The 13,664-nt window shown below is 36.9% G+C and overlaps 1 protein-coding gene across 1 annotated transcript; it reads right to left on the bottom strand.

The window, feature by feature from the left end:
- Positions 1-12,812: 12,812 nt before the first annotated feature.
- On the bottom strand, positions 12,813-13,664 carry LOC138874723 (uncharacterized mitochondrial protein AtMg00810-like). The gene has a single exon (XM_070153500.1). The coding sequence runs from the start codon at positions 13,662-13,664 to the stop codon at positions 12,813-12,815; it is 852 nt and encodes a 283-aa protein (XP_070009601.1).

Here is a 13,664-nt window from a genome sequence, read left to right as displayed (position 1 = left end):
GAAGATAGCCATTTTGATTTCTCTATCCTCTATAGGCCTATCCAAGCTATCCCTTTGACAGTCTGAGAAGATATAGGTCATGTCCAGATGGTTGGTAGTGAAGTGGGTGCTTGGGTATAGGAGGAAATGTAGAGGCTCCTGAAGAAGTGCATTATAGAGGCCTTAATGTCCCCTTGGTCATAGAGCCAGTCTCCACTATCCTATTTGACAGACAAGATCTTGTTCCTTCTTCTCATATTGAGGGTGGAGGTATGAAAAAATCTAGTGTTGGCATCACCTTCAGATATCCAACTGACCCTTGACTTGATTTTCCCGAAGTCTTCCTCATTTTTTAGGATGGAGTCAAGTTCCCTGGTCAGGTTACTTTCTAGATTCAGTAGGAAATTGATGAACTGGTAATTAGGTGATTTTTGGATCCAAGCAATTCGGGCCAGGATCCTTCTCTTTTTGTGGAAGATGTTACTAAATGTATGCATGTTCCACTAGGTCACAAGGCTTTTGAAGGTGTTTGTTGATAGGATTAGGGGGAGTTATTGGTGAAGGCGGGTGGCTACATTGATTCAAAACTGAAGGGTCTGTTAGAATTATTGAAAGAATCCCCTTCAACATTGTTTGAACAGGGTAATGATTTGAGTATGTCCTAGAGAGATGGTTAGCACTAGCCTCAGGGTACTGAGAAATCCAGTAGTCGTTAGTAAAGTACCTATCTATCCTTTCTAAGGTTAGACTACTCTTATTTTTGTATCTTTTGTTAGTTCAGTTGTACTTACTGCCTTTGTAACCTAAGTCAACTAGCCTGCATTCATTGAGGCAGTTCCAAAAGAGGTTGCTACGGTTTGAGTTAGTGGGGTTACCCCTAAACTTATCCCTAGCTTTTATGACTTTATTGAAGTCTCCACCTACAAACCAGTTCCCAGTATTACTTTTAAAGATAGTAACAAGACTATCCCATAGCAATTTCCTATCAGCTAATATGTTGCTAGTATAAATGGCTGAAAATAACCAAAGAGTATGGGATGGGAATACCTTCACCACAGCATGGATACCTTGAGGTGTAGTAGATACCTCATCAACGGTGATGCAATCCTACCAAAAAACCCTATTTCTAGAGACTGGATAACCATATCGAAGTGCAGCTCTTCAGTTAGTTTCTTATGGTCAGCCATCTTAGTTTCTAACAGGACCAGCATTGTTGGCTTATGAAGCTGCACCATCTCAAGGCAGTGTCTCCTGAAATCCATACTATTTCCACCCCTAACATTCCATATGATGTAGTTCATCAGGGGTGGTTGGCGGTTGGGGGACGGGTTTCTGTTAGACTTCTCCATCCCCTCAGGAGACCTCACTAGTTTCCTTTGCTTAATGTTCTTCCTACTTAGTAATAGGGACAGATTAAGGAGTGGTTTGGTCACACCCTGGCTGTGGTGAGAGACCAGGCTCAGACCACACTTGGTCAGGGCCCTGGGACACAGCATCACAAGGACCTCGCTCTCTCTACACTGAACTCGATTGCTCTAACTGAGTCCCGTACAAGAGAGTCTGTGCGTAGAGGGTCGTAGGGCGTTCCCTCCATTTCCGGTGGGCATTTCCTTTTCAGAAGGTCCAGAGCTTTGTTGATCTCCCTTGTAATATTTCCTAGTGGTGCGACTGGTTCTTCTTTACTGGAGCAGAAGGTGATAGAGTTTGATAGGATTGGGGTTCGATAGTCACAAATACTAGAGATGTTGTTGGGTCCTTCGTTACTGGGTCTAGGAAGAAAGGGATTGATTAGAATGCTTGGGAGATGAGGGTGTTGATTATTGGTGGGTCTAAATTGGGTTGCATGTTGTTGTTGCTTATCATCGCCTGCCATAGGCTTGGGACAAAGGCTGCCAATGCCATGTTTAGGGCCTCCACTAGAACCCTCACCAGATGCACAAGGTTTTAAACAATCAGGGTTACAGGTTGATTTTCCAGGGTGAAATTGTAAGCTAGGCCTTGTACTTGAAGTGCCACTTTCAGCCACGATATTGGTGAGTGTTCTGGTGGCAGTGGAAGAGATGTCACAATGGTGGGTGGCGGATGGGTGATAAGTGGGAATTTTGACTACTTATTAGCGCCTTTTTACTTTCGTTTTAGTCCAAAAGTGTTTAATTGTATTCCCAAAAACTGATGAAATATGCTTAATTGTAGGAGTATTGGAAAATGAGCCACTAAGATGAAATCCAACTCAAGAAGGAGTGATTTGAACTCAAGGACAAAAATCAGGCACAAAGGCTTAAAGTGCGTGCGGACCGCACAATTAATGTGCGGCCGCAGAAGCTATACAAGAGCCAAAGTTCAGAGAGTCATCAAATTCAAGCTTCAAGGAAATGCGGACCGCACAATTATTATGCGGCCGCAGAACCTCCAAAAGGTCATTTTTGTCCGAAAATTTCAGCTTTGTATATATAGACTAGTTTCACGAATTTAAGTCAATTTTTGAATATTGAAAGTTCTGTAGCCGTTTTTCCTTACTTATTTAGGCAACTTTATATTACTTTGGTGATTTAACATTGGATTTTTATCTTTTTAATCTTTCAATATGAGTTTAATCATCTTTTCTTCTCTATTTTCTTCTATACTCATTATGAGTAGCTAGATCTCTAACTAGGGTTGTGACCCAACCCTAGTGTGTGAACGTAATGGCTGTTTAATTTATGGCTTGTTTATGATTGGGTGTTTATTATTTAGCCTTTTTCTTACTTTTAATTGTAGAATTAATGGTTACAAATACTAGTTCATGCCTATTTGACTTGGTCTCTACTTGAGAAAGAGAGACTTAGTCTAGGAAAACTTCTCTAACAAGAATTTGGGATTAAATCAAGAGATTGATAGTCCCAATTAAAGAGTTGAACCTAGAGATAGTAAAATCCGACTTGAGCATTTTATCAACTGTTTGGTTCAATACCCATTTGAACTTGAGAAAGCCAGATTGGGTAAAATCACTCTCTTACCGAGAGGTATTGAGTGGGTACTTGAGTGTTGATAGCTATAATACACCTGACCAACAAAACAAGTTTTAAAATTTACAACCCGTTAGGCAAACACCTAGGTGAAGGTCATAGCCCTAGGCCTTTTACATTATTTGAAAAATATCCTAAAACAATATTCTCTAGTTTTACATATTTAGAATTGTAATCCTTAGCGTAACTTTAGAAGTAAAAACAAAACCATATTTGTGGAAGTGCAATCTAGTTACTTCACGTGCTCTATCCAAATATATACTACTAATTCTTATCTCAGCTTCATGTGAATTCGATCCCGACTTCTTGTTGGGTATTATTATTGTAATCGACTGCTTCATAACCTCAAATAGAGGTGTGACTTGGACGAGATCAATGGATTTTTTCTATTTTTGTGTTTTTTTATTTTTCCTTTTTGGGTAACGGTGGGGTTAAGTTCTCAGCTAGTCCGTAATTTGTTGAATAATAGCAGCCGGTTGAGATATTGGGTTTTCTAATTTACTTATATTGCCTTTCTTCCAGAGTTTCCAAACAGAAAAAATAGTAAGCATAGACATGACGTAGCCAACTTGGGATTTCCTGTGAGATCTGTTAAACCGCCAGGACTGAATGGAATCCGTTCCGGAATTCCTCTATGAATCTATCAAAGGTACAAAAAAGAAAGAAAAACACAAAGAACAGAATAGGCTAGGCATAAATCGATATGTTGTAATTGAAATCAAAAATAAATAAGATAGTTGACTTATAATGGTGTAGTTTGGTGTCAAATCTTGTTCAGTGGAAAGGTCATCAGTTATTGCATCTGGAAAATTGAATTTGGAATTAATGTGGTATCTGTTGCAGTGGACGGAAGGTGTCATGTCACCTGAGATTGGGTGGATTCTCAGGTGAGTCACTTGAGTGTTCATAGAGTATGGTGAGTTTTTCCCCATTAGAATACTCCGCTAGGAGGGGAGTAGGGGGCACGTAGGTATTTGGGCAGGGATAATTATTTCGGCTGGGTAGTTCTAATTAGGTACGGACCCTATTGGTTGATTGGATAGTGTCGTGGTAGCCCAAGGACACATCCCTAGCTGGGTATAGGTTTTGGGTTGGGCTATTGATAGGGGCCTCCTAATAGGCATCATTAACGGGCCCATCTAGTTTTTCGATATCAGCTCAATCGGGCCTCATTCTTGCCTCGGTTTGGCGCTGTGCTTGGGTTGGGGCCTTGTGTGTTGGGCTGCTGGGGAGTAGGGGTGAGAGTTTGTTTATTCATAGGGCCCTGGGCCTGTTGTAATTCTTGGACTGCATATTACTGGACTTTGAATTACATTGAAAAGTTTTGGTTTCCAGAAACTTACCAGAGTTTGCATCGAACATCTTTACATGGATCTTTTGTGTTTTTTGTGCATTTTGTTGATCACTTTCATTTTCGATATTCCTTCCCTTTGTAGGTTGTTGGCTTATTTTATTTAGTCTAAGGAAAGTGATTGTCTTCCATCCATCGGCATCACCCTCTTTGGTGTGTATTCTCGAATTTTCAGGGGCTTCTTGTGATGGCGATGGTTGAAATTTTTTGAATTTGCAATTTTTGGTTGTGTGGCCAATTCTTCCACATGTTGTACATAACGTACTTTCACCTTCATAAATCACTGCTTGCTTGTGATCACCTATGATTACTGATGTTTCCACTGAGGTTTCAAGCGGTACTTGAATACAGATGTGTGCATACCTTCCTCTCAATGTGGAAGATGTGCATGAGTCGATTTTGAGTAGTTTACCAAGTTTTCTACCAACTTTTTCAGTATTTCTTTATCATAGAATTCTGTTGTTAGTTGGGATAGGTGAATCCATATGGTTGTGGAAGATACTGTATCTTCTTGTGGAATGAATTTTGGTTCCCATTTACGCACTGATAGAAATTTCCAGAGACGAACCATGGCCCTAGGTGTAGTGCCTTAGCCATATTTTCCTCTAGACCAAATTTCATAATAAAGACGTCTCATCCAAAGTCAATCAAGATTAATTGATCGGATGATTTCCATAGGTCAATCAGTTTAGATTGAAGGTAATGGTGAGACATTCTACGACCAAAGACCTTTATGATTACTGAAAAGCGTCATGGTTGGTATAGGCGTTTCTTTTCTTCTTTAGAGAAGGCAATTGAGCCTTCAATACTTTCTCCTTTATCATCTTTGATGATTTGGGAGGGGGGAATCCTCATCGTAATACTCTATTTGGCTTACTGGGCCTGCTTGTCGAGTAACATTTCCTTGTAGGAATGTATTGTTGTTTCTTCCACGTCCATTTGATTATTTTTGTCCGGTGGTATAATCAGCGGTTTAGTGATTGTGTCCATGCAGGTATTCTTAGAGAGAAGGGAGAGAATCTTAGAGTTAGGTTGTCAAATTTTACCCCGAACGAAAAGTGTGTATTATATGGCATCAATTTCGTGGTGATGATTGTATGGGCTAAAAATTACCATACTTATATGTGGGCTTAATCGATATTAAGAAAGTCTTTGGAAGCCGCCACGTTTTATCAATTTGGTTTCAACAAAGGACAAAGGCGAGTTCGAGGAGTCAACAGAGATCGAGGTCGAGGACGAGCACTCTTCTTAACGGGGCAATAACGGCTAATTTTAGAGATAAGACTTTAAAGAGAATACTCTAGTGAATATTTCTGGAATATGTACTATTAGGGTTTTGTAACTCATGTTCCCTTATAAATAGAAAGATATGCAGTTATAGAGGTGGATTGGACATTTATTGTAAAAGAACAACATTTTGACATTCTCTAAAGATTCTTGCTTTATATACATACAATATATATCTTTTCCTCAGATCTGATTTTAACTTTTCTCCCACGATCTAAGAAGAATACGAATTTTCAAAGGTTCATCAATCACCTATCATCGTAAGGAGGAATATCACCGAATTCAACTCTTTTTCGGTTATCTCACTTGCATTTATTTAGTTAAATGCCATTATATTCATAATTACTATTGAATGATGTCTTCTTTGTTCTTGGCCTATTATATACTGTTGTTGTTACACGTTTATTGTTATTTGACGGAACTTAGTGACATTTTGCCACGAAATCAGTTAAACGAACTTTTGGATATTTATATTGGCTAAGATTAACTTTACTCTATTAGAAAATTTAATTGTTTAAATCTACATCTAAATTTTGGGTCAGAAATGAGTTGTTGAGGATTTGTCGGAATATATATATGGAGAAAAGTAAACAAGTTAGTATATATGAGCATTATTTTTGTCGAATTAAATTTGGAAAACTACAGGCTAATTAATCTGTTACTGAACAAAAAGTCACGTTCCTTAGATTGGTACTTTGGATAGATCTGGTGGCTAATTAATCTATCATGCCCCGGTGTTTAATACTCCTATGTCCCCAAAAAAATGATATTTTTCTAATTTCAAGAGTTAAACTATATAACTTTCACCATGAATTTGGTTATAAAATCTTTAATTTTTTAAAAATATAAGTTATATATTTAGAAATTACCTAAAAAATATCATAAGTCAGCCGCTACAATTTCTACCACAGTTTCTGCCCTTCGGGTGAGCACTCTGTGCGCACTGGGTAAACCTTTCTTGTGAATAGCCTGCAAACCACACAGGGGATGCAAACCGCACTAAGCAAGCCCTGTGTGAATCCTTATATACTATATTCAGTTGAACCCATAGCTTTTTTTTTTGTAAGAGGGGAAACCCGCAACCGCTACAACTTCTGCCACAGCCTCTGCCCTTCGAGTGAGCTATTTGTGCGCACTGGATAAACCTTCCATGTGTAATAGCTTGCAAACCGCACTAAGCAAGCTATGCGTGACAGGCTCTACCAAGAAGGCATTGAGGGGGGATTCGATCTAAGGTCATCCACATGGATTACCACCCTCCAAATCAACTGGGTAACTTCGAAAGGTTGAACCTATAGGTGTTAAACGGGTGAGCCGGGCCGGGCCACTTTTTTTGGGACCCGTACGGGTTACGGGCCGGGCCGGGTTGATTCTTAACGGATTTAACGGGTTCGGGTTCATCCGGGTAAAAATTGAACAGTACGGGTTGAGAGGGCCGGGCCGGGCCGGGTTTAGTGTATTTTTTAATTTTTTTTTGTATTTTGTATAACTATTGTAAGTTATATTAATATAAAGAATACAAGTAATATGGGAAAAAATTGCACTTATAAATTTCAAGTGCAACATTTATTTCAAAATTCAAACTTACAAATTGAAAGGTTTACATTTAACAAGTAAATTAACCAAAAAAGAATAAATTCAAAGGTTTTGCATTGCCTTAGTAAGTTCTTCATAATCAATATGAACTGAGTGACCTTCTTCTGGAGTGTTAAATTCGGATGGGTTATCATATGTTAATACATCTCCAAGTTCCTCGTCTTCTGGGCTATCAACATCTTCACGTCCTTGATATCTTCGTTCCGATCTAATCCAATCTTTGAAACATACTAAAACTTCCAAAGCATTGCTTCCCAATGAGTGACGGGTGTCTCCAAGTTGTTGTCTTGCTTGGCTAAATGCACTCTCTGATGCAACAGTTGAAATTAGCACATTCAGCACGTCCCGAGCCATAGCAAAAAGAACAGGAAATTGCTTTCCATTCTCATGCCATCATCCCAACGGTGAAAATTCCTTTGTGCGAGGCTCTTTTTGTTTCTGCAAGTAGAATTGAAGTTCATCAATCTTCCTGCTACTAGTTTGAGTGTTAGAAAATGTAGAAAAAATATTAAAACTATCAAGGTCTTCTTCATCATCCACAGTAGCAGAAGTGGTACAATGCATAGTGGGATTAACATTGCCTACATTGAGAGCAACATCATCAATTACATTTGCATAATAATTGTATAATTATTGTAAATATTCATTTAGCTTGTTCATACAAGTATATAAATCTGGGGTTTCAGTTGGTCCAATCTCCATATAAATATATAAATCATTCATTAATTGGTGACAATCAGACATCTTAATAGAAGGATTTAAAACGGAACCAATTAAGTAAATCGGAGGAATTGGAAAGAAATATTTTTTGAATTTTGCTTGCATTTTTTCAACATCCCTATATTTTTCTTTCTTCTTAAATTCAAAGAGTAGAAAAGAAATTTGAGCTATATGTACTAAAGTCATAGTAACAGTAGGGTAATATTCTCCAGAAAACTCAACAGTAGTTGTATAAAATTTATGTAAAAATTTAACAACATCATTAATGATCTCCCAAGTAGTAGTTGTTAACATACGGTTTGGATCAGTACAATGCGCATTAGCAACTTCAGTTATTGGGAATCTATATTTGTAGCAACATTTTAAAAATATATATGTATAATTCCATCTAGTAACAATTTCGTCTGGCATGAATCTGGGTTTAAGGTTATACAGGACACACTTATTCTTAAATTCCTTTATTCTAGATTGTCTATTATTTCCTTGAATAACACCAACTGCTCTTCTAACATGAGTAATCTCAGTTGAAAATAAATCAAGGCCACTTTTAACAATTAAATTATAAACATGACATGCACACCTAACATGAAAAATTTCATCAAGAGGTGGTTGCAAATGCAGTTTTAATATTGAAATTGCGGCATTATTGTTAGAAGCATTATCAAAAGACATACACAATACTTTTTGCTTGAGATTATAAAATTCAACAACTTCACAAATAGTACTACTTATAAACGTAGCAGTATGACTCTGATCTTCATCATATCTAAAAACGATAATACGTTTTTGCATACAAGTACTATCATCTATACAATGACATGTAATTATCAAATAATCATTTCCATTAACAGCATGGTCAATATCAGAAGTTAGAGAAACTCTACAAGGAAGGTGGCTAAACAAATAACGTATGTATGTTTGATATTGTCCATGAAGTCTAAAGATATCAGCTCTACAAGTACTTCTAGGGATACCTTTAAATAAAGGATTGTAAATCCTTTGAATATACATAATAAGATATGATGAAGAAGCAAAAGAAAAAGGTAGACAACCCAAAGCAATCATTTTTGCTAACTCCTCACGATCCTTCATTTTATCATATTTCACACTACCACCAGTAGTAGGGTTTAGAGTTGATTGATTTCCATCTCCATCAGATCCTCATTCTATAGGATGTTCAATTCTCATATGTCTACTAAGTGTCCCAGTCCCCCCTAATTGACCCCTAGTCTTATGTTTAAAAGTATCATTACAAAGTTTATATTTAACTCTATCAGTACCTTCTATTTCCTCAAAGAATTTCCAAACCTTACTTCTTTTTTTACGATTACTAGTCGGGGCCATAGGTGATCTACTACTAGCAACACGACCACCACCCCTGCTAGCAGCTCCAACACTACTAGGTGTAAGTGGTATCTCATTTTCCATTTCTAATTCATTATCATCTATACCAAAATCTTCCTGCAATTGTTCATAGTCTATATTATTATCAGGTAATATTTCAGAAATATTTGGAGAGATATTTAAATTACTACCAAATGCTGAACCTGAAGTACTACCTCTTTTTTTATTTCCCCGATTAGTAACCTTGTTACAAACTCTTTTTGCAGCATTAAACATATTGTAAAAATTTAACTACTAGCAATAAAACAAATAAATATGCAAGTAAAATAGTAAATAAGAGAAAGAGTTGGAGGGAGTGCACCGAATTCGGAAATAAATTGAGCACTTGATGATTCCGCAACTCAAATGTTACCACGAAAAAACGTCAATTCTTCCAATTTTGAAGTTCAATTGTTCAAACTTCAAAAAATAAGTACTACAATAAATTAAATTCCAAAAAAAATAGCCAAATAGTTTATTGCACTTTAATAGGTGAAGAATGAAGATTGAAGAATGAGAGAATATGAGAATTGAGATTGAGAATTGAGAGATGAGTGAAAAAATGAGGAAGAGGGGGGGTATTTATAGATTTTGAAAGGGGGGTTAATTTTAAAAAAAAAATAAAAAATTGGGCTATTTGTGCAATTCACCCGTTGGGCAATGACCATTTTCTGAAATGGACCGTTGCAAACGGTCAGATCTGGCCCAAATCAAAAAAAAATTAAAAAAAAAATTACCGTTAAACCGGACCGGGCCGGTTAACCGGTTTACGGGTATTGTTCATCTAACGGGTTGGACTGGTCTGGGTAACCGATATTTTAATGATAAACGGACCAACCCGCTTGTCCCCCTAACCCAGCCCAACCCAGCCCCCTTTAACCGGTCCGGGCCGGTTCCGATTTTAACCGGACTGGGCCGGTCCGGAACCGGATTGACCCGGCCCGTTTAACACCCCTAGTTGAACCCATAGCTTTAATTGTGCATCGGTCCGTATCTGCTAGGGCTAGCTTCAATGCTAGCATATATGTATCGATCAGTATATGGCATTAGTTCTGTGGTGATGAGTTGCTGAGGATTTGTCGGAATTTTTTTCTTAAAGTAGAATATATATATATATAAGGAAAAGTGGATTAATGGAGAAAAGTAAACGAGTTTAGTACTATATATGAGTATTATTTTTGTCGAATTAAATTTGAAAACCTACAGGATAATTAATCTTTTACTGAACAAAAAGTCACGATGATTAGATTGGTACTTTTGCACAGATCTAGTGGCTAATTAATCTATCAAACCCCCCTGTGTAATACTCCTTATGTCCCCAAAAAAACAATACTTTTCTAATTTCATGAGTCAAACTATATAACTTTCACCATGAATTTGGTCATAAAGTCTTTAATTTTTATAAATATAAGTTATATATTTAGAAAGTACATAAAAAGTATCATAAATCACAATAATTAATAATTTAAAATATTTAATAGGTACATGAAAAAGTCATGGTGAAAGAACAACTCATTTGACTCTCAAAATTCGAAATATATCATCTTTTAATTTTTGAGATGAAGCGAGTAGCTATAATTGGTTTGATTTAAACACTGAATCTGGATAAATATTTATCGTACAAGAAGGCATGGATTATAAAAAAGTATAACGAATAATATAAAAAAAATACTTGGTCATACCCAAGGGCGGATTTATAGTCTATTTTATAGGGCACGTGAACCCATGATCTCTTCGCCAAATTAGGTATTTTATGTACATATTTGCTAGAACTGATCTAATATTATCTGCTGGCACTCATGCTCTAAAGAGACTAAATGATGCACTTGGTTGAATGCTTAGTTTTTTTTACCTAGAGGAGCAAGATTCAATTCTAACTTATACGTACTTTTTTCTGCTTTCTTTAGTGGTGTATCCACGTTATAAAAATTCTGGATCCGTCACTGGTCATACCACACTAGTTTTTAAGCTGTCTAGTTTTAACAAAAAAACGTATTTGACTCCCGAGAAATTTTTGTGCTCAACGAACATTAAAATTATTAAAAGTAAATGCTTAAAAGCTGATTTGACGATCCAAACATCGGCCATTGTTTGACTGTTGGAAGATTTGTCTTTGTCTACCTTGAAATAAGACTTGGAATAATGTAATAGCATATGATAGAACTACAAAACATGCAGAACAAAATAACACATCAAACGAAATAGAAGATTCCATTAAGTAAAGAAATAGCCAAATAGGACAAAGATCCAACTCAAAACACCATTTTCAACTTTGTAAACTGGTTGGAAATTTTGCACTACGACTTGTTTAAAGTCCGAAAGGTGTTTTAATTATAAGTCAAGAAGAGAAAACAAGTGAGACATTAGGCTAGCGGTTGCACATAGATTTGGTTTAAATTTGAAAAATAATTTTTAGAATTGTATTGACAAATAATTTTTGGAAGTTGAAATTATGTTTGGACATGCATTTTTGTTTACCCTTAAAATGGATCGATTCAACACAAATAATCAAGAACGTTAGATAAATGGGTTAAAGACATAATGAATAGTCAAACCAATCATAACGCTATGGTCTAGGTTGAACTTGGATTGGGTAATAGTTTCTGCCCACGGTGAATCTTGGGTTCGAAGCCAATCGAGAACAAAAGTAAAATAAAGACTTTTCAATAGCTAGAAAGCACACAAATAATTTTATATTGCCTTGGTATGCATGTTACAATATGTTCTATCAAAGAAAAAAATACTCATTTATATAGTAGGAGAGTTTCACCTCTAGTACAATTTTAAAAATGGTAAAAATCATCTTTCTCGTCAATTACTGATCCACTGTCAATGTCGAGCGAGAAATGCTCAGTTATATCCGGTGGGGTGCGGATATCACGGCCCTCTGTTAGTCATATGCAACCTTTGTCATGTTTTCCGAGGTTTCGGAGCTTGTTCCGGGTTCGGGAAAGTGTTGTCTTATCAGGCTCGGTGACGAGCAATCCATTCGGGCCTTAGTACGAGAGGTCTCCAGCTTCGAATTCGATCTCATGTAGTCATGTTCTTGCTTTGTTTGACCTTCCAGGAAATCGAGACACTCATTAGCCCGAGTTTAACCCGTATACAATTTTATTTGAAAAAAAATGTCCTAAACCTGAAGAATTTAATAATGTGCAGCTGAAGAGAGAAATTGAGATTGAGAATTTTGAGAGAAAATCAGAAAAGAACTATGCTTTGTATATTGATACAACCGACTGAACTAGAAAGAAGAATAAGCTACAGTATTTAACTAACTAACCAAGCTACAATATTTAACTAATAACCACCTCAGGACAGTTGTATATCACTAACTAATACTATAGTTAAGTTAAACTAACTAAGATTAACTACTAAGGTCAACCTATATTCTTTACACCCCCACCCCCACCCCCTCAAGCTAGGACTAGGAAAGATGTTGATTAGACCTAGCTTGGACAGCAAATATGAATGTTGAAGGCGACCAAGTCCCTTTATGAGTATATCAGCTTCCTGCTCAGCTGTAGGACAGTAGAGAATAGAAACAAGACCATGTTGAATCTTTTCACGAATGAAATGACAATCAATATTATGTGCTTCGTATGTTCATGAAATACATGATTGGCAGCAATAGCAAAAGCTGATTTGCTATCATTGTAGATATACACATGAGAATTATGATCCACTCCTAGCTCCTTGAGTAAACCAATAATCCATGTAATCTCTGCAACAATGGATGCTAGGTTGCGATATTCAGCTTCAGCTGAGCTTCTAGAGATAGTGGACTGCTTCTTAGATTTCCAAGAAACTAAGGAAGAGTCAAGCTTGATGAAATAGCCTGTGACTGACTTTCGTGTGTTGGGGCATGTAGCCCAATCTGCATCACAAAATGCTGAAAGTGATTCAGAACATTTAGCAGCCAAGAGAACTCCCAGCCCAGAACTACTTTTGATATATCTAACCACCTTGAGTGCAGCTGCCATATGAGAGACCTTAGGACTATGCATGAATTGGCTCATACTTTGGACAACAAAAGAAATATCTGGTCTTGTAACAGTCAAATAAAGAAGCTTACCCAAAAGCCTTTGATATGGCCATGGATCAGTCAATAATGTGTCCTCAGAAGTATCTATATGGGTGTCAAATTCAGCAGTAGTAAGCTTCACGTTTGGCTCCATAGGACAGGATACAGGTTTAGAGCCTAAGAGCACCAACTCAGCTATGAGTTCTAGGGCATACTTGCATTGATGCATTAATATACCATCACTATTTCGTACAAATTCTATGCCTAGGAAGTACTTAAGCTCTCCTAGGTCTTTGATCTTCAAAAGAAGTTTGTAAATCAT

This window comes from Nicotiana sylvestris, chromosome 8 (assembly GCF_000393655.2).
Source record: "Nicotiana sylvestris chromosome 8, ASM39365v2, whole genome shotgun sequence".
Lineage (NCBI taxonomy): Eukaryota > Viridiplantae > Streptophyta > Magnoliopsida > Solanales > Solanaceae > Nicotiana > Nicotiana sylvestris.
The sequence above is the reverse complement of the archived record's forward strand: the minus strand, read 5'-3'. Positions and strand labels throughout refer to the sequence as shown.